Here is a 20,500-nt window from a genome sequence, read left to right as displayed (position 1 = left end):
TGAGAATTGAATATTTTATTATCTCGTTTGGCCATTAACGAACGACTTGTGTCAGACAGAACCGGAACGAGTCAGGCGGGCAAGCAAACAACGAACGCTTACAAACGAACGAGACGGTGATGTGCCTTCGAGGGACGACATCCCATCACGGTGGTAATGTATCACAAAAGATGACATTTTGAGCCGGTGACGCGATTGGGTTTGTAGCGAAGGCGGTAGATGTAAGCCTCCGTACTTGCATGATATCATTTCAATTTTGAATTGATCTAGATAGGGTTGGGTGCACAATTTAGGACTGCTCGACATTGCTCTTTCGGTTTCTATTGAGAAGTCAACAAACTGTCCCACATTTTTAGGGATTTTGATGTGATTGGCCACAAGGAATATAAGCCGAATGAAGGCAGGTATATTATTGAGCACTCATCAAATATCACCAATCTATCCAGAAATAGAACGTGTAAGGCAAAAGTTTGTTTTGAGGTTGCCCGTGCAAAATAAAACTCATTGATTTGACACTTGTTGAGAAGATCTTTTAGAGCCAGATTATCTCCAAAAAAAAACAAAGGTTGGTGATATGTATACATGAAGTTTGAGCAATTTTAGTAACATGCTTATTAATTGACTATCCTTTTCCAAACTATTATTTCTTTAAATACTGAATCAACAGAAATTTTGCACATTTGTAGTTCAAATATTGCACGGTGCACACTTCGAAATAACTAATTTTACACGTGACGGAATCCATCTTTGACTTAAAAGATGAGACGTAAACAAACATGTCATGTAATATTAAGTGCACCGAGACTGATAAGTTCGTTGCTCGACGAAAAGAACGTTTGATTAAGCTATTTTTCGCGTCTGTTATGACTAAAATGTATGTTAAATTGACGCTCGTATATGTCACTCTCAGAGCACCTAAATTTACACGATTTTTTTTCTAAATGTGTGTCTCTGAAAGAAAACCTTATTATTAAAAAAAATCACTCCCACCACACGAAAGCTTATGCTCACCCTTTTCATATGAGTCTATGTGTGTGTGTGAGTGTGTGTGTATTTCCTCTAACCCCCACTGACTGACCGGCAGTGTTATTATGGAAGAAATCTCTCTACAATGTCGCATTTATGGTCATTTTAGACAGCTTTAGTTCGGGAGTTAGAAGGTGATAGCTCTATTGCAGATCCAGCAACCCATTTCATGAATAACGAGAAGTCTACCGCGTTTAAACAGTTTCGTAAATACGGTACCCGCGAATACTTTGAGCGGTATACGGAGCTAGAGAAAAAGTTTAAGAGCTTGGTCAGGGCCAAAAAACGCGGTTACTGGCGTCGGTTCGTGGAAGGGCTATCGCGAGAGACTTCCATGCAAACGCTCTGGAATGTCGGCAGGAGAATGCGTAACGCGGCATCGTCGGTCATCGAGGACAAGGAGTACTCTAACAAGTGAATTTTCGACTTCGCGCGTAAGGTTTGTCCCGATTCGGTTCCGGTTCGATGCAACACTCGCGATCCGCCGCTGGAAAACGATGACATGGACTCCCCGTTTTCGTTGGTAGAATTCTCAATTGCTCTTCTTTCATGCAATAACTCGGCTCCGGGAATGGATCGAATCAAGTTCAACCTGCTCAAGAACCTCCCAGACGTCACAAAGAGGCGATTGTTGAACTTGCTCAGTCGATTCCTGGAGCTCAACGTTGTTTCTTCGTCTGGACAAGTGGGTCGAGGCGAATGGCTTACTCTCAGATACGCAATTTGGATTCCGTAGGGGCAAAGGGACGAACGACTGCCTTGCGTTGCTTTCAACTGAAATCCAATTAGCCTATGCTGAAAAACAGCAGATGGGTTCAGTTTTCTTGGACATTAAAGGGGCGTTTGATTCTGTTTGCATCGACATCCTTTCGGACAAACTCCATGCGAGTGGGCTTTCTCCGATTATCAACAATTTCCTGTTTAATTTGTTGTCCGAGAAACGAATGAGCTTCTCTCATGGCAACTCGGAAATTGCACGAATCAGCTACATGGGTCTTCCACAAGGCTCATGTTTAAGTCCCCTCCTGTACAATTTCTATGTCAAAGACATTGATGAATGTCTGGCCGAAAATTGCACGCTAAGGCAGCTTGCAGATGACGGCGTGGTTTCCGTGGTTGGACCAACAGCACCGGACCTGCAAGGACCATTGCAAGATACATTGGATAATTTGTCTACTTGGGCAATGAATCTGGGTATCGAATTCTCTCCGGAGAAAACAGAGATGGTTGTTTTTTCTAGGAAGCTTTATCCAGCACAGTTTCAGCTTCAACTTATGGGTAGAACAATCACTCACAGCATGTCGTTTAAGTATTTAGGTGTCTGGCTCGATTCCAAGTGCACTTGGGGAAAACACATAGCGTATCTGAGGCAGAGATGCCAACCGCGAATCAATTTCCTTCGTTCCATTACCGGCACTTCATGGGGAGCCCATCCGGAAGATCTGATAAGACTCTACAAGACCACCATTCTCTCGATTTTGGAGTACGGTAGCTTTTGCTTTCAATCGGCGGCGGGGACGCACATATTGAAGCTCCAAAGGATTCAATATCGTTGCATTCGAATCGCGCTAGGTTGTATGCAATCGACCCATACCAAGTTCTTGCGGGCGTCCTCTCCTTAACAAATCGTTTTGCGGATTTATCGTTCCGGTTCCTCATCCGCTGTGAAGTCATGAACCCGCTGGTGATCGAAAACTTAGAGAAGCTGCTAGATCGGAATCCTCAAACACGATTCATGAGCTTGTACTACGAGCACATGACTCTGGACATCAGCCCCTCCTCGTTAAACCTCAATTGAGCTGTCTCCCATCATTTCAGCTATTCTTTCGTGAGATTCGATCTCACAATGAGGCAGGAGATTCAAGGAATTCCAGAGCCTCACCGTTCCCTGATTGTCCCAACTATTTTTGCGAACAAATACCGCCACGTCCCCACCGAGAAGATATTTTTCACAGATGGGTCGGTGATAAATGCGTCCACTGGTTTTGGAGTATTCCACGATCTTCATAGCGCCTCATACAAGCTTCAAAAGCCGTGTTCGGTATACGTTGCTGAACTAGCAGCTTATCGTACACGTTAGAGCGTATTGGCTCACTTCCACCTGACAATTATTTCATTTTTACGGATAGCCTAAGCTCCCTGGAGGCTATGCGTTCAATGAGGCCGATGAAGCACTCGGCGTATTTCCTCCAGGAAATACGATCGTCATTGAGTGCTTTATCAAACAGCTCGCACATCATCACTTTGGTTTGGGGCCCTTCTCATTGCTCTATCCCGGGCAATGAGAAAGTGGACTCGCTGGCCAAGGTGGGCGCTATTGAAGGCGATATTTACGAGCGACAAATCGCCTACCACGAATTTTTCACGATTTCTCGTCAGTAAGTCCTCGCCAACTGGCAACAAAAGTGGAATGATGGTGATCTGGGAAGATGGCTACATTCTATTGTCCAACAGGTGTCGATCAAACCCTGGTTCAAAGGGTTGGATATGAGTCGTGATTTTATTCCAATCACTGTTCGTTAAACGCCCACCTCTTCCGTATTACGCTTGCCGACAGCAACTTGTGCACCTGTGGAAACGGTTATCACGACATCGAGCATGTTGTTCGGTCCTGCTCCTTGCATCATGAGGCGAGATTCGTTCTGTGTGATTCCCTTAGGGTCCGAGGAAAACAACCCTTTAAGCCAATTAGAGACATCTTGGCTTGCCGTGATATCGACTTTATGAAGCTTATTTTTGACTTTCTTAAAGCTGTTGATGTATGTGTTTAATGTTTTGTGTTTTAGTCATCCTTTACGTTTAAGTTTTAAATTAGTTCAAAATGCTTTCCCTTGTCCTCCCTCCAAATGATCAATAAATGTAATCCCTAATCTCGAGTAAGCCGTGAGTAATCGGCCCCCGTTCTACTAACATTAGTTGTAAGAAATGATATTAATGTAAAAAATATTCGGCTCCGCAAAGCTAACGCATTTGAGCCTTGACAAATAAATGGATTATAAAAAAAAAAAAACCTTTTCAGAATGTCTGGAGAGTCACCCCCATGCCGCGGTTACTTCTAATTATTTACAATAAGCCCCGCGTGTATGTGCTACCGATATATTAAATATTAAATTAAATAATGTATTACCGATACATTGAATATTAAAATCGGGTTTCACACGCCTTGCCGCCTATGACCGATATAGCGATTAGAATGGGTCATCGTTATATGGAAAAACGCAAACTTTACCGCACCAATCGAAAACAACCCTTTTTTGGTTCCATTTGGAGTCCCAAACCACTGTGCAAAATTTGGGGACGATTGGTTGTAACTCCGCTTTCCGCATTGCGTTTGAAATTTGTATGGATATTAGTATGGGAAAACCAACTCTATTGCATTTTTATCCCTAGAGATCACAATTTTGCATGAGCCGTTGCTACTAAGTATGTACAAATATAGTCCAAGAAGTGCCTAATAACTTTGTTAAAGGAAGTACGGTGCTAGAATGTATCTAAAAAAAGTAATAGCTATTCAAATATTTATGGTTTGAATTAAACCCCAAAAATAATTTTTTCTGCCAACACTGCCGGTGTTCCAATGGGAGTCAGATTCCAAACTGAAATATTTTCGGAGTTTCTTATCTTGCCGATTTGGTATGTTCAGATGAATTATTCAACAACAATTGCTCTATCTCATATGTGTAGTTGGAGAGGGAGGGGGGGGGGGTTAATAATATACCCCATCCATCCATCCATCCATCAAAACATTTGCTCAATCTCCTAAGCGTTGTTGAACAGCGGGGTGGGGGAGGGGGAGGGCTTACTGTATGCAGTTTTTAAAACCGAAATTGTTGTAGTGTAAATATTTAATATCCACTTGTCGGTTCATTAGTTAGTGAGGAGATGTTGTTTGGATTATTAGCAGCTGGGAAATTTTAAATTTATATACTAAGCTTTATTTGAAATATAAAACTGCCATTCGGGCCATCCGCATATAGAAAACACAGAAGTAGTCGTACGTCAATAACCAAAAACAAGAGAAAATGAAAACTGTCTTCACCAGTTTCGTCTCAGACACAGGTACAGTCGGATTCCGCTTGTTGGGCTAACTTTAAGTGGCCTAAGTTTCAGTTGGGCTCCCAAGCCAAACGTCACTTCTAACAGTGCTGATTCCTTTTCAAAATTTCGACCGGCTTCATGCAAGAACCGGCAAACGAGTGGAGTAATAATACAGATTATTTCAATGCGATACAACGAGTTGCTTTCTTGATGGTTGTAAACGGTATGGCTGAATGAGGGGTGAAGCTAATTTCTGACTTATCAAGAAATCTACTCGAGACCTAGTTCAACAGCAATATTTGCTTCAAGGGATAGAACAGCATCGAAAAGAGTACCCTGAGATATCGTAGAATATATTAAAATTAAATATAATCATTACAATCCAATGACATTTGTGTGAATATATCTGACATTGTATATTGCACCAAAAGAGTAGGGAAGAGAATGGTAGTACTCGTTTTACAACTGCTCTTACGAGTTTAAGCAAATGTTTTTGAATAACCCATCCGAACAACTCGAGAGATGGAAAACTCCAAAGTTATTTCAGTCTTTATCTTTTTTTTTTTTTTTTCCTGTGTTGGGGACCACCGCGACCATAACTTTGATCTATTGTATCCTCTTTTGATTTTTCCGTAACGCAATGGCAAGATGCTATTTATATGAGCAACCACCACTACTGTTGTTGGCAATTATCCCAAACAGGTAATGCATTCCTTATGAAATGTATAACTTGATTGGGAGAAGCAGCCCAGATTTCCCAGGGTTCCATAAGCCCCTTATCTAGATATATACGTCGTTTGTGAAATAGTGCAACGCAGTCACACAGCAAATGTTTAGAGCTCTCACTCTCTAGTTTACAAAAACGGCATCTGTCTTCATCAACTTTTCCGATAAGTTTAAGGTGATATTTACTAGGACAGTGTCCTGTAATCAAACCAGTATATGTACTCAAATCGTGTTTCGATAAGGTCAGCAGTTTTTGTGTGTTCAAAGCGTTGGGCTCTATGAAACGTTTTGATTGCCGGGCATTTAAGGTATTATTCCAGTTGCACTGTACCTTTATTCTTTCCCAGTTATTGAACTCCATTTTAAGAGCACAAAAAGATAATCCTAAAAATGGTTCAGGTCCAATAAATTGCATTGATGATCACACTTTAGCCAATTGATCAGCTTTTTCGTTCCCTTCGATTCCGCAATGACCAGGAACCCAGTATAGGTTAACCTTATTACAGTAGGACAAATGCTGCAATAGCTTATTGCATTCCCAAACCAGTTTTGAAGTGCAAGTTTTGGACTTTAGAGCATTCAACGCTGCTTGGCTATCTGAACAAATACATATGTTTGCATTTTTGTAATTTCTTTTTAAGCAAATCGTGGCACATTCTAGGATGGCATATATTTCAGCTTGAAATACTGTTGGCCATTTTCCCATCGGCACCGATAGGCTGATCCCAGGACCACTTATTCCAGCCCCAACCATATTAGCTTGTTTCGATCCATCTGTATAGAATACTATTGACCCAGGACGAAAAGATGGCCCTCCTGTATTCCAATCATAACGAGTCACTTCAGGAACTTTGAATTGGTGATTGAAGTTGTTACGCTTTAACATCCAGTCTTCATTCATTAAAATTAGTGGACTTATTTGAAACTCTTTTAAAATGCTCAGATGTCCAAAAAGATCTCCATCAAAGAAATTCATGGACCGTTTGAGCCTCAGAGCACTTTTCATTGCATCCATTTGAATAAATTGATGTAAAGGAAGAATATTGAGTAGAGCATCTAATGCCTTCGAAGGAGTACTACGCATTGCTCCAGTAATGGAAAGAGTAGCAAGTCTTTGTAACTTGTTCAATTTAACTTGTGCCGTTTGTTGTCTGGTCGCATTGTCAAATGCACCTTCAATATCCAGAAACGCTGCTAATATAATTTCCTTTGCTGTGAAGGTTTTTTTCTATTTTAGTAACTAGCATATGAAGAGTTGTTATGGTGGATTTGCCTGACTGATAGGCGAATTGGGCTCTACATAGTGGGTTACCACGAAGAACATCTGATTTGACATATTCATCTATAAGTTTTTCTATTAACTTCAAAAATATTGATGAAAGACTTATTGGTCTAAATGATTTCGGTGAAGTTTTGTCTTTTTTGTTTGCCTTAGGTATGAGCACCACCCGGACTTGCCTCCATATTTTTGGTATGTACCCTAGAAGAAAGCTCGATTTAAAGAGCTTGATTAAAATAGGAATTATTAAGGTTTTGCACTTTTGGATATGTGCTGGAAAAATTCCATCTACACCTGGGGATTTAAATGGGCTGAAAGAGTCTATTACCCATTCAATTCTAGAGTCTGTAAATAGAATGTTTGCTAGATTGACAGCCTCCTTGTTGAACACTACTAGTTCACAAGAGTTATTCATTCTAGTAGTACCATTTTGTTCTTCACATCAGTAGTAGAACTCGACCCTGGAAAATGAGAATGCATCATCATTTCCAAAGTTTCTGTTGCATTTATAGTAAAAGAGCCATCAGCTTTTTTAAGAGCTCCCAGGCCATAAGAATGGTCCTTTGAGAGAACTTTATGAAGCCTTGCAGTTTCAGGAGTGCTTTCTATGTTTTCACACATGTGCCTCCAGTCTTTTCGCTTGGATCTTCTTATTTCTCTGTTATACTCACTTAGAGCCTCTTTATACTGAGACCAGTTTGCTGTGCATTTGGCAGAATTGAATAGTTTCCTAGCCATTTTCCTTAGTTTTTCTAATCTATCATTCCACCGTGGCACATTTCTGTTAGTCGTGCGCACCTTTGCAGGGCAACTAATATTATAAGCCTGATTTATATTACTTATTAAGCAATTAGCAACTTTTTCTAGCTTAGAAATTGAATCAAAATCCTGTAAAATAGGCTCATTTTGACTCTGAAGACTGAAGCTGTATAGTTTCCAATTTGTTTTACGAGTATCTCTGTAAGTTTCCTTTAATACATCATTAACCGTGAATTCAAACATAATTTGCATATGATCAGATAAAGAAATTTCATCCGATACATGCCAATTTACTATACACGGAGAAAAAATACTACCCAAAATTTGAGTTCTTTTTACTTAATATTGACTTCAGCCTCTCACTTGCACTCGTTATTGTTGTCAAAAAAGGAACAAGAGATTCGACCCAACGATATAGTTCAGCCCAATAACCTACTTTTGAGTAAAATGCATATACTCAAATTTACGTGAATTAAACTTAATTTTGGGTAGAACATACTTAAGAGTAGGTATTTTTTTTTTGCTGGTGTTAAATGGAAACTACTATATGCGATTTACTCAAATTTGGGTTATTGGGCTGAACCCCGGAATTGAGGGAAAAGTACTTAATTTTGGGTAGTTTTTCATCTCCGTGTACGATCTGAGATTGTTGGACTGCAAAGTATTAGATCCAACACCTCTTCCCTTATTGAATTAATGAATGTTGGCGAATTACCCTTATTACATATATCAATATTTCGCTGAGAAATGAAATCAAAAAGTGACTCACCCCTTTTGTTGATCCCCGAACTACTCCATATCGTATGATGGGCGTTGGCATCACATCCGATGCTAAAGGTTTTATTTTGCCTTCTGCAGTATGAGACAAAGGCTGCAACATCAAGAGGAGGTACATCATCAACGTCGCCAGGAAAATAAGCGGATGCAATGAAAATCTCCGTTTTTCCTTTCGTAGTTGGCACCTCTAACGAAATTGCAGCAATATCTCTGTTGATAAATTCTGTAATAGATGTAATTTTAGCATTACTGTTCACAAGAATTGCAGCTTTTGGTACAAGCTGAGTATTGTCATAGATTAACTTACACGATTGTGTAGGCATTCATAAATCCTACTTTTATATGTCCAAGGCTCTTGAAGAAGCGCTACGTCCAGTTTGCCTTTGATGAATGTCTTACATAGAATTGCGGAAGCTGCCTTTGCATGATGAAGGTTTTCTTGTATACATTTGATACTTGTTCCGGTCATTTCTATTTCTGTGAGTTACTATTTTTACCAAAACTGGCATTATTGTCTGCCTTTATTACAAAATCAGGTCGATTACCCAGAGGATCCGTGAACTTGAAGCAAGAGGTGGGCAACACAGAATTTCCATTATTTGTTGCTCCACGTCAAACTCAACATCTGCAGAAGCATTACAGCTTTCACCACTAGCTTCTGTTCTTTGTTGGTTAGTATCACGCATCTCAGCGTCCTCAGTATTTACACAGATTGTAGAACTTGAACAGGACTGTTCTGCATTGCCCTTACTCTTATTGTCATCAGGTTTTTCCTCTTTGAGACCTTGTTTATCGCTTGTATCATCTGATTTCGTGGAGGATTTTTCCCTTATATAGGCAACTCCAAATTTGTAATCCACAGTAAATTTGCAGTCTTCCAGAGTCTTCATAGAAACAGCATCAACAGTGAAGACAAGCTCCACGTGATGCTGTTTGACCGTGTATCTCTTAATAATTCTCCAGGATTCAACCATTAACCCTTCATTTTGACTTTCCACATATGCAAGGATGTCCTCATTTGTGTCCTCAACACTGCGTGGAAAGAAGCCAAGTAGTATTTCAGGCCGAGGAATATCTTTCTCATCGACTGCAATGAGACGAGCTTCTTCCCATGGCTTAATACTGTGAATTGTAGCCTTTAACCACTTGGCGGTATCGTGATTCTTACAGATGATAATCATGTGACCCGACCAGAACAGGCAGCTTCCGAACTTTGGTTTTGTTCTTTCCTTCCTTTGTCCAGCTACTTTTGTTAAGATTGCCTTTTGGGTGGCAACTAATTGTTGTGTGGTTAACTCAATGCTTGGATAGCCATCGGGCAGAATTCCAATCCTAACAAAGTTTAATGCCTCACTGTAAGACGGTTTTGGGGAGCCATTGTTACTTGTTGGCTCCTTTATGTTTGACGATTCTCGATTGCCTTGTTGTCTGGCTTTCTCCAGCCGAGACTGAACCGAGGACTTTGCATTTCCTCTATCAGCGTTTAGAGCAATCCTTTTAGGTGGATTGGTATCGCTACAATTGGATTCGCTTAGCTCTGCATTTCTGCGACGCTTGTTTGGATCCGAATACGGTACTTTGAAAGGCTTCTCAGCCAATACACGAGCATCATCATAGGAATGACCATGAGTATTTGAGCCTCTTTTTAGCAGCTCCATTCAGACGCTTGGCCTTTTTTGGGACTGTAGCCTCAATCGGTGATTCGGTATCAACTTCAGCACAGTTACCGCTAGCAGCAAGCATAAGAGGAGCATTTACCTCCTTTCCAACTTTACCTTCTTGATTCCAACATTTTCCTCGTTGGATTCAGTAGTAGCAGCTGTCGACAACAGAGTCACATTTATGCCGTCCTCATAATCGTCGTCATCATCGTAGATGTCATCGTCATCTCCATGTCCGGAGGAGTTAAGGATCGAAGAGGAACATGAATTTACTTCCTCCCACGAATTATCTCGCAGCGCAGCTGATCCTCAACTTCCATCAATTCTCTATTAGTCTCCAATACGTACTTAAAGCCTATAATAAAGGGAATAAAACAGTTTTTGACACCCTTAGATCTTGGCATAAAGCAATCATGGTTGCTTGATATGTTTATACTAAGCGATCTCAATTATTTAAGTGAGATTCAAAAATGATAAAGATAATACCAAAAAGGTGAGAGGCGAATTGGGTAGATATTTTATTCAGAAATAAAACTATAATATTTCAAGAACTTATTTTCTAACTATATTCAGCGTCATGCATGTTCAACCGAAGTGAATATTATAAGGCACACAAAAGATAAATCTGAGTACAGTATGCACCATTCAGGATCTGACCCTGGTGCTCCGGAATAAATTATCAACTAACAGCAAAAACATAATTTTACTAAAATACTCCATACCCTAGTACAAATCGTTCGTGGCAACTTCTATACGACTGGTATCAGTCATAATCAGGCTGCTTCAACTTTTCGAGATGGAAATGTGCTACTTGGGTTGAGTGTGACACGTTAAATTTCCATAGCAAATCAAAATTATTAAATATTATTACGATGCCAATATAATATGATCCTGATGATTACTGCCACCTGCCGGGATCTGATTCAAAGGCCTCTTTGGGGAAGTCGAAATTAATCGTTTTCCATACGATCGCTTGTATGAAAGAGTAAATCCCTGTAAATCATTCCAGATCAAGAAATCAAAAATATCTACAAATGACAACGAACCGAATGATAACGCTATGTCATATGTGGAAAGCAATAATGATATAATCTTCTTCCTTCTTTTTCATGACAAGCAGCCCGTGCGACACAGTTCACTCGGAGCGGTAGAAGGAAACGAGCGAATTGTTGGCCAGCTGCTTCACGAAGTAAAACCGAAGATGATACACGTGTGTTTATGGGAATTTTTTTGTTATGGCTTTTCGCGATTCAGATCAAGCTATGTCCTCATCCGTGTATATTGCAACAAAGCAGGCAAGCAATATTTCATTATCCTTCTACCACTCCGATCGAGCTATGTTACAGAGTGAGTTTGTCATGGTAGGCGTAGCAACAGTTTTGTCTGTATCGTTGGTTGCTTTATGTGTTTGGATTCGCTGTTCCAGATCAATGAGTGCGCCATAGAGTGCGACACATCAAATCACTATAGAAAGTATATTGTCTATTGTGAATATTACGTTTGGTGAGCAAAAAGAGTGAATCATGGATTAAACCTGGCAGAATATTGTGGAGCGTAGAGAAGCAAAAACCGGGTGAGAACCAGAGGAGCCAACAACGAAGCCTGTCAACGGTAGTCAGCTCTAGAGAAGGAAGTAAACCACAATTGCAGACGGGACAAGCGAGTGTGGGTGGACTCCCTGACCGACGAAGGAGATAATGCCGCAACAACCGGCGATATGCACCTCCTCTGCGATATATAACGACGTCTGAATGGAGCAAGGATGAATCCAAAGATGCCTATGAAAGATGCGATTACTGACGCCAGCAATAAGCTGAAACGTTGGAATTGTAATAATCACTTGGGCTTGTTATGTTGCACTCCATGGAATATTTCAGCCAGGACCATGTGTGTGTGTGTGTGTACAATCTAACCCCTACTGTCCGGCAGTGTATTATGGAAGAAAACTGCTTTTTATTACCCTTAAATTAAAGCAGGTTTAGTCCGGGAGTTAGAAGGTGTTAGCTCTATTGCAGCTCCAGTGACCCATTCCAGAATGCCTGGTAATTCACGACCACTCCGAGGTCACTTTTACTTACAATAAGCCCCGCATGTTAACTCTACCTTTATCAAATGGATATTGGTATCCATTGGCTCCCACACCTGAACCCTACATATCAACCAATCAACTCATGAACCGGGGACCAACGGCTTTACTTCCCTTCCGAAGGAAGGCGTGATCAGAGATGGCCTCAGAACATCCCGGCGGCGCCGACTGGGATTGAACCCAGGCCTGCTGGGGTGAGAGGTCATCACGCTTACCAATACACCACCGGCACCGCTACCTATCTGCGTCAAAATTTCAAATCAAAACTCCTTGCTCACCCACGCAAACTAACACCAAGAAATACTTTAAACTAGGTCAGCGTTTTTCAATCTTCCTTTTCTTCTTTTTCATATTTTGAAATTTATCGATATTGAATATAATTATATTGCATGCGTATACATATGACTACCTGAAACTTAAAAACAGATTGACATACCAGCGCACAATGGGGAAAAATGGAAGGAAAAATACATTTAATTGTGTATCACTTAAATTCGCTGGATCAAAAATATAGTTTTTATCATTTCTGTAGGTAAACAACTTGCGGGATCGAATGGAAATGGTTTCATCCTGGGGAGAATACAGGAAGTTTGTGTTTTTTGCTTTTTCATCCTAAAAAAAATCCCTTGAGAATAAAAAAAGCAAAAAACTCACACTTCCTGTATTCTCCCCCGGATGAAACCATTTCCATTCGATCCCGCAAGTTGTTTACCTACAGAAATGATATGAACCATATTTTTGTTTCACCGAGTTTCGGAAATGCTACAAAATAAAATGTAGTTTTCCGTTCATTTTTCCCCATTGTGCAGCGGCTTGAAAAAGACAAAATTCCCGGGCTCCATAGATTCAGAAACACTGCCCTAGGTCACAAACCTAGGTGTTAGTTTCCGCGGGCGAGCTAAGAGTTTCTACAAATTGACGATTGAATCTATAATTACGTGATTACGGACAGTGTCGATTTTTTTTTAAACTAACACTTGACTCACTACACTTTAATACCTAGAACTACTGACTGGGCATCCTCAGTGTGTGGTTGCTGACGGTTGGAATTTGTCATCGTTCGATCGTCGATTGTTGTTAACTCCGCTCGGTACGAAGTCCGGTGTTAAGTCTATTTTTAAAATCCAGATACACCCTTTAGAAAGTTCATCCTTGAATTTTACAAAACACGCCTAAATGATTTTTAAAACTCATAGACCAGCGACCCGTAGCTTGTAGCCCAATTCAATAATTCAATAATGAAATTTCCACACAGGGAACGCCAAACCAATCCAATAATAACCGGCATTCCAAACCATCATTACCATCCCCATCGACGATGGTTAAAAGTTTACCTTCCGAGTAGAAACAGTGTTGTAAATGTTTGCAAAACTAAATCCCTGCACCGACCCTGTTCTGTTTTGAGTTGTTTGAATAGCAACAGCAACTACTAGAAAACTGTAACTAGTACCAGAACAACTTACTCAATCCCTGGTTCCGAGCGGAGTTTGAAGGGGAGAACTCTCTGGTGTGCACTTCCTGTGCCTCTGTGCTACATTTGTTCAGAGGGCCCGCGCCATCAAGCCACATCGCTGTTAAAATGCACAAAATGTGTTCGTATGTACGAGCGAATCGACTTTAATTGGTTAAACTTTTTTCGACAACGACTATTGTTTCGCCAACTAATTTAATGTTGTATCCAATTCGACCGAGAAGCAACGAGCCAAACTTTAATGGTGCTTTGCAAACAGTAGTTTCTAGGTTGTTTGTTCTGTTACAACATATGGTACCTCAACCGCGAGTGGGAGAGTGGGGGAGGGGGGACAACGAATTCTAAATAGTTTAATCTGGGGCCTGGACAAACAATTCCGTCCGTTGGGTGAAGATGAGACTGGAAATTGAGTTACCCCTAGCCTTATTACCCAGATTGCAACCTTGCAGAAAGACAAACAGTGCCCATCCGACCCGACCAAACCAACCAACCAACCGACCAACCAGTCAGCGTCAGTGCAGCAGCAGCAATAGCAGGGCAGATGCAACAAACGAGATTTACAGCGTTTCCCTTCTGGCGGAGCATCGAAAATTTCTCAACGAATAAAAGTTTCCACATTTCAACTTGGCACCAGCGCAAAGCCAACATTCGCATCCTCCTGAAGCCGTTGGCATGTAAAGTTTTAGCACCAGTGACGGTTTTAAACACCTCCGGTAAAGATTTTCCACCCAAATCCCTCGGAATCCCCGACGTTTGACGGCGGTGAGGCTTGGGAAAAGTTAACTTGGCTGGTGCGAATGCAGTTGCAGTTCAAGTGGAACATCGCTTTTCCGGTAGAATGGATAACTGTGCACTTTCACCTGAACCCCAGTAAGACCTTGAAGTCGTAAAAAGGTAACGATGGTGGCTTTTGGCTATCAGACAATTGTAAGGTACTTTACCAGTTTTCCCATATAAAGTACCTATGAGTTAAGTATCTTAAAATGGAGTACCTGATTAATCTTTGAAACGCCGTGAATGTTACCAAACTTTTAACACCCGAATGTTTTAACCTATTGAGCTTGATTTGTAAAGTGATTATTGTTTCATTCCAGATCCCCATCAAATCTCCTACCTTATACTAAGTCAATCATCCGCGCTTCATTTCAAACGGGCAACTGTACTGCGAAGAAGTATTCTCGAACAGCAATTGAAACTAAATGTAAGTAACCCAGTTGACAAACATTGCCAATCGATACCGCACTCTTGAATTCAGTGCACCGACTGTTTCCGTATATGCAAATCGACCCCATGTAATCTTTATTTAACGAAAAAAAAAACAGTCTCAACCACCCACCAGCGAGAATGTGCATCTATCACACGAGATTTTCGCCGACCACGAGGGCTCCTGGGCCATCACACCGATGCTGAGGCACATCCGGTCCAGTATCCTGAAAGCGACGCAGGCCGGCACCCGCTGGTTGATCATCTGCGAAGAGAACAGCCACGTGAACGTGAGTCTATTAGCACACCATTTGGGAAAAGAGGATTATCGGCAGGTGAGTATATACCTATATAGGCAATTCCCTAGCTGCTGAGGACAAGAAGAAGCGATTGCTGTTGCGGCCAATTCGGGTGGATGCATGGGCGGAGTCAGAGGGGGGTATGGAGGGCCACTGCCCCCTACCATAACTTAGCTGCAAAATTATGTATTGTTAGTCAATTACCATGTGTTTTAGAAACATGATGCTTTTCAATGGCCATAAGATCGAATGTTATTGGGCTGCTTTGGTCATGAGACCCCAGATCATGATGATTGATCAAAGGTTTTGTATAAATCCTTGAATTTATACAAATGGTTTCCTGGAAAAACATTTTGACTCATTGAAATATTCGAAATAGGAAGTGGTTACAACAATAGGGGAATCTTTTCCTTGTTGGCATTAATCCGGGAATATTGAATGGAATTTTGTGTGGATGATGGATCATTCTCATCATCCGTAAGCATATCAAATGAGCAAATTTCTTCAGAGGGGGGATCAAGCGATTGTCCTTTTTTGTGCTTAGGCGCCATGGCGGTAGAACCAAGTTTCTTCAAATCGACTTCCAAGCAGATTACTATAAGAAGGATCGAAGAGGAATTTTCCAAATCGATATCCAAGCAGAATTACTTCGGTCCAAATCTCAAATCCAAATCTAGTAGGGTTTAAATAAGGATCGAAGAGGAATAAGAGTCAAACAAGGTAGAAATTTTACAGGTTGAGCACTGAAAAGTGCTACCTAAATGTATGTAGCATCCTTCAATAAAAAGCTAATAGATCCGAACGGCAAGAGAGCACGATGCGGACTAAACAGGAATTCGCTTATTGAGATTGATGCTGGTCAACATGCAAATTTGAAAAATACTTATGCAGTTTGACAGAAATTTCAATTTCGTTTAAATGACTCATTTGACCTAGTGAACACATTGGCCTAATAGCGTTCGGCCCAATGGGATTAAGCTTGGCCTAATTCTCCCCCTCCCTATTTCTAAACCTGGCAACGCCCATGGGTGGATGTTTTACTTGCAGGGCCTGGTCGTTGAATCAGTAATAGCAAAATGCTAAGTTAAAAAAAATGATGCTATCATCTAAACCTTCGCATCGTTCTGCCAGCGGATGGGAGGCTGTAGGTTACCTATCATCAGGAGTGGCTGCAAGCGCAAGGCATTTTAACGCCCCTTTGGTCGAAATCCCTCCGATCCCTTAACGTTTCCTGATAAAGAAGACGTTGACGGTGCTTGAGAAGAAAGCATAGTTCGAATATGTTTTTTTTTTTATAATTCTGATTAATGGCTTATCATTTTTCAACTGAAGCCTTAACTAACCTAGCTATTATTTCCCGAGTGGACGGCTAATTGCCTGGACACATCTTTGCCCAGTTCGGTATAATATGGTTTATAAAACCAACTGCCTCTCCAGGATTTGCAGACAAAATGTCACTAAGTTGTAAGCTAATTTAGATCTACGCTTGTGTAATGCACCACAACTGCAGAGCAGATGTTCCGAGCTTTCACGTTCCAAATTACAGAAACGACAGATATCACGCTGAACCCGACCAATGTTCTTCATGCGATATCTACTAGGACAGTGCCCAGTTACTAGGCCAGTGTATATACTAAGAGCTCTTTTATTGAGCTCTAAGAGCTTTTCTGGGTATGTTATATTAGGAGTTATAAATCTTTTCGACTGATTGCAGTTTGTGACAGTCGTCCAATTGAGTTTGAGCATTTGAGTTCCATTTTTACCGAACAGTATGATATTCCACAGAATGGTTCTGGGCCAAAAAACTGTGGATTGGAACCTAACTTTGCTAGGTCGTCTACCCTTTCATTCCCTACAGTGCCACAGTGTCCTGGTACTCAATATAAGTTTACTGAGTTCCGTTGGCACAGTTGCCGAAGCGAGAGATTACATTCCCAGACGATCTTTGATGTACATTTGTAAGCACTCAGTGCTTCCAGCGCTGCTTGACTATCAGAAAAAGTACAAATATTTGAACATCTGTATTCCCTCTTCAGACAAACATGTACACATTCAAGTATGGCTACAATTTCCGCTTGAAACACGGTTGGAAAATGTCCCATCGCAACTGAAATATTTGTCCCGGGGCCAAAGATTCCTGCACCAGTTCGTATTCCAATTTTTGAGCCATCTGTGAAAAATATGATTGAGCCTTGACGAACGTTAGGACCACCAGTTCCCAATCCGAACGTGCCGTTTCACATACGTTGAAGGGAATTTCATAGTTGTCCTCTGGTTTCATCCAGTCTCCACATTCATACTCATCACTGGTCCTCTTTGAAAGTATTGTAAGATGCTTAGATGACCAACAAGATCACCTGGCATGACTTTTTTTAGATCTTTTGAGCCTTAGAACACTTCTAGTTCGCTTCTAGGGGGGAGAGGTAGCTCATCGATTCTTCCGGTTCGCCTCCTAGCATCGTGCTATAAGGTACGATAGCTCGCTGACGTCATTTCGTTGGTGTCTACAATGGGAAATTCTCATAGCAGGCGTTGACGATGGGACGTTGTCGAGTTGTTGAATAGCAACTATCGTGGTAACTCACCGATTACCTGTCGATCTGCCAAATTTGGAAAGACGTCTGCATTGCATTGTCTCATATAATAATATTCCGCCCACTATATCACAAGAAATTGCGAGTAGCTGAGTGGAATGGAGATAAGTTAAGCATTGGGTACAGGACCAAGTCTCCCCTGGATGGTGCCAGAAGATGAGCGCAATATAATCATCAAGTTGCCATAAGGCACGGAATGAGACTATTGCATGGCTGGGTAGTCAAAGTCTTCCATTCGTTAGTCATTTCAGGTGGATTAGAACAGGTTTAGGTGGGCGTTGGCCAGATTTGGATTTTTCAGATGTAATCCTGGATAAAGGGTGATACGGTCAAAATTTGGTCAAGGGAAAACGCGTGTAAATCGGTGAAATCGTTTATTTAAAAAATCAAATTAAATTTCTTTTTCAAGTTCAATTAGTATAAAATTCAGGAAAAATATTCAGTTAGGCTTCCGCTTTTCCAAATCCGAATTGCCGGGCCTTACGCTTGACCCCTGCCATCAGATTTTGTACAGTCACCTTGTCCACCTTCTTCGCCGCAGAAAGCCAGTTTGCCTTGAACTGCTGCTCGCCCTTAGCAGTTTTTTTGGTCTTCTTTAGGTTCCGCTTGACAATAGCCCAGTATTTCTCAATTGGGCGGAGCTCTGGCGTGTTGGGAGGGTTCTTGTCCTTGGGAACCACCTGCACGTTGTTGGCGGCGTGCCACTCCATGGCCTTTTTACCGTAATGGCAAGATGCCAAATCCGGCCAAAACAGTACGGAACAACCGTGTTTCTTCAGGAAAGGCAGCAGACGTTTATTCAAACACTCTTTCACGTAAATTTCTTGGTTGACAGTCCCGGAAGCTATGAAAATGCTGCTTTTCAAGCCACAGGTACAGATGGCTTGCCAAACCAGATATTTCTTTGCGAACTTTGACAGTTTCATGTGCTTGAAAACATCTGCTACCTTTCCCCTTCCTTTTGCCGTATAAAACTCCTGTCCCGGAAGCTGCTTGTAGTCGGCTTTGACGTAGGTTTCGTCGTCCATTACCACGCAGTCAAACTTCGTCAGCATCGTCGTGTACAGCCTCCGGGATCGCGCTTTGGCCGTCGTATTTTGTTTATCATCGCGATTTGGAGTCACTACCTTCTTGTAAGTCGATAGCCCGGCTCGTTTTTTGGCTCGATGCACGGTTGTAGACGATACACCCAGCTTATTTGCGGCATCTCGGAGAGAGAGGTTAGGGTTTCGCTTGAAACTACCGGCAACTCTCTTGGTCGTCTCAGCGGCTTCCGGTTTTCGATTTCCCCCCGATCCAGACTTCCTGGCTGTCGACAAACGTTCCCCAAACACTTTAATTACATTTGTAACGGTTGATTTGGCAACTTTTAGCGATTTTGCCAACTTTGCGTGCGAGTAGCTCGGATTTCGCGATGCGCGAGCAAAATTTTGATACGCTGCTCTTCTTGCTTGGACGGCATTTTGACAACTGAAGAGTGAATTCCAAAATCAAAATAGGAGCAACATTCTACACACACACACCTTCAAAATGAGGGGTGTTCAGGTTTTTTAAATGCAAAATTGAAAGAAATACGTCAAGTTGATATTGACCAAATTTTGACCGTATCACCCTTTAGGACCCTGTCATTGAACGTCGCGTGAAAGTGGAACTTAATGAAGGCCTAAGTACTTTTTCGTAGTTTTTAGTTTTCGGATTTGAAAGATCGTCGGTTACAGTGGCCTGCTTACTGATCAGAAAAATGCGGTCCAAGGTCCTTACATATCAAAGAGATTTATGGTAAAATCGCTTGTGTATCGTGTGTTTTGCGAAACTCGTTGTTGTCGTTGGTTCCGGGTTTGAATGGATACACAAATTTGTGTATTATGTGATATGAGGGGCTCGGTGGCCTTAGAGCAACCGTTTTTGCTTACTGAGCAGAACATCATGAGTCTAATCTCAGGCCCATCCACATTCAAGATTCGTCAATCGTTTTATTTGTTAATATGACTACATGGTAATAACAGCAACTCGGTGATTAAAAAGGTGCTCGTCTGCCTAGTGGCAAACGTTTTTGCTTACTGAGCAGCAGACCGTGGGTTTAGTCCCAAGCTCCTTCGCGTTATATGATCGTTAGGACATCAATTCAGTTTATCGTTTACCAAAACGAACCCTGCTGCAAACCCAACCCTCTTATCCAACATCCCAGTGATTCCTCGTAGAAGTGCAGAGGTGTTCTCGGCTTCCATCAAAGCGAGTGTCATGTCAACACAATCCTTCCCATTCCTTTATTGACCTGTGTTCGGGCGCGGCCGGCGCTGGTATTGCCTAATTTAAGATCACCAGTTTTTACACATTGAGGATGATTGCTAGTCCCAAGCATCGTCTATTGGTTCTCTGTGTAATTACAGCTGATCTGGCAGTAACAGAGTAGCAACCGTGGGTGGTCAATCAAGCTCAAGCTCAAGAAAGTTTAGAGCACTTCTAGTTCGCTTCTAGTTGTACATGTTCATGCAAGGGCAGCAGATTGAGGATTGCTTCTAATGATTTTAATGGGGTGCTACGCACCGCACCCGTTATTGCAACGCATGCTAGATGTTGA

At 41.5% G+C, this 20,500-nt stretch overlaps 1 protein-coding gene across 2 annotated transcripts in view; it reads left to right on the top strand.

The window, feature by feature from the left end:
- LOC135704042 (beta-1,3-glucosyltransferase) overlaps positions 1 to 20,500 on the top strand; it is a 101,823-nt gene that overhangs the window by 54,080 nt on the left and 27,243 nt on the right. For both annotated transcript variants that reach the window (XM_065225457.1, XM_065225458.1), the window contains exons 3-4: positions 14,918 to 15,024; positions 15,146 to 15,361. In XM_065225457.1, the coding sequence (XP_065081529.1) occupies positions 14,918 to 15,024; positions 15,146 to 15,361 (323 nt within the window). The remainder of the gene's footprint in view (positions 1 to 14,917; positions 15,025 to 15,145; positions 15,362 to 20,500) is intronic.

This window comes from Ochlerotatus camptorhynchus, unplaced genomic scaffold (assembly GCF_037179485.1).
Source record: "Ochlerotatus camptorhynchus isolate MF236.1 unplaced genomic scaffold, CSIRO-AGI_Acam_v1.1 ptg000229l, whole genome shotgun sequence".
NCBI classification, from domain to species: domain Eukaryota; kingdom Metazoa; phylum Arthropoda; class Insecta; order Diptera; family Culicidae; genus Ochlerotatus; species Ochlerotatus camptorhynchus.
This window is presented reverse-complemented; position numbering and strand designations above follow the sequence as displayed.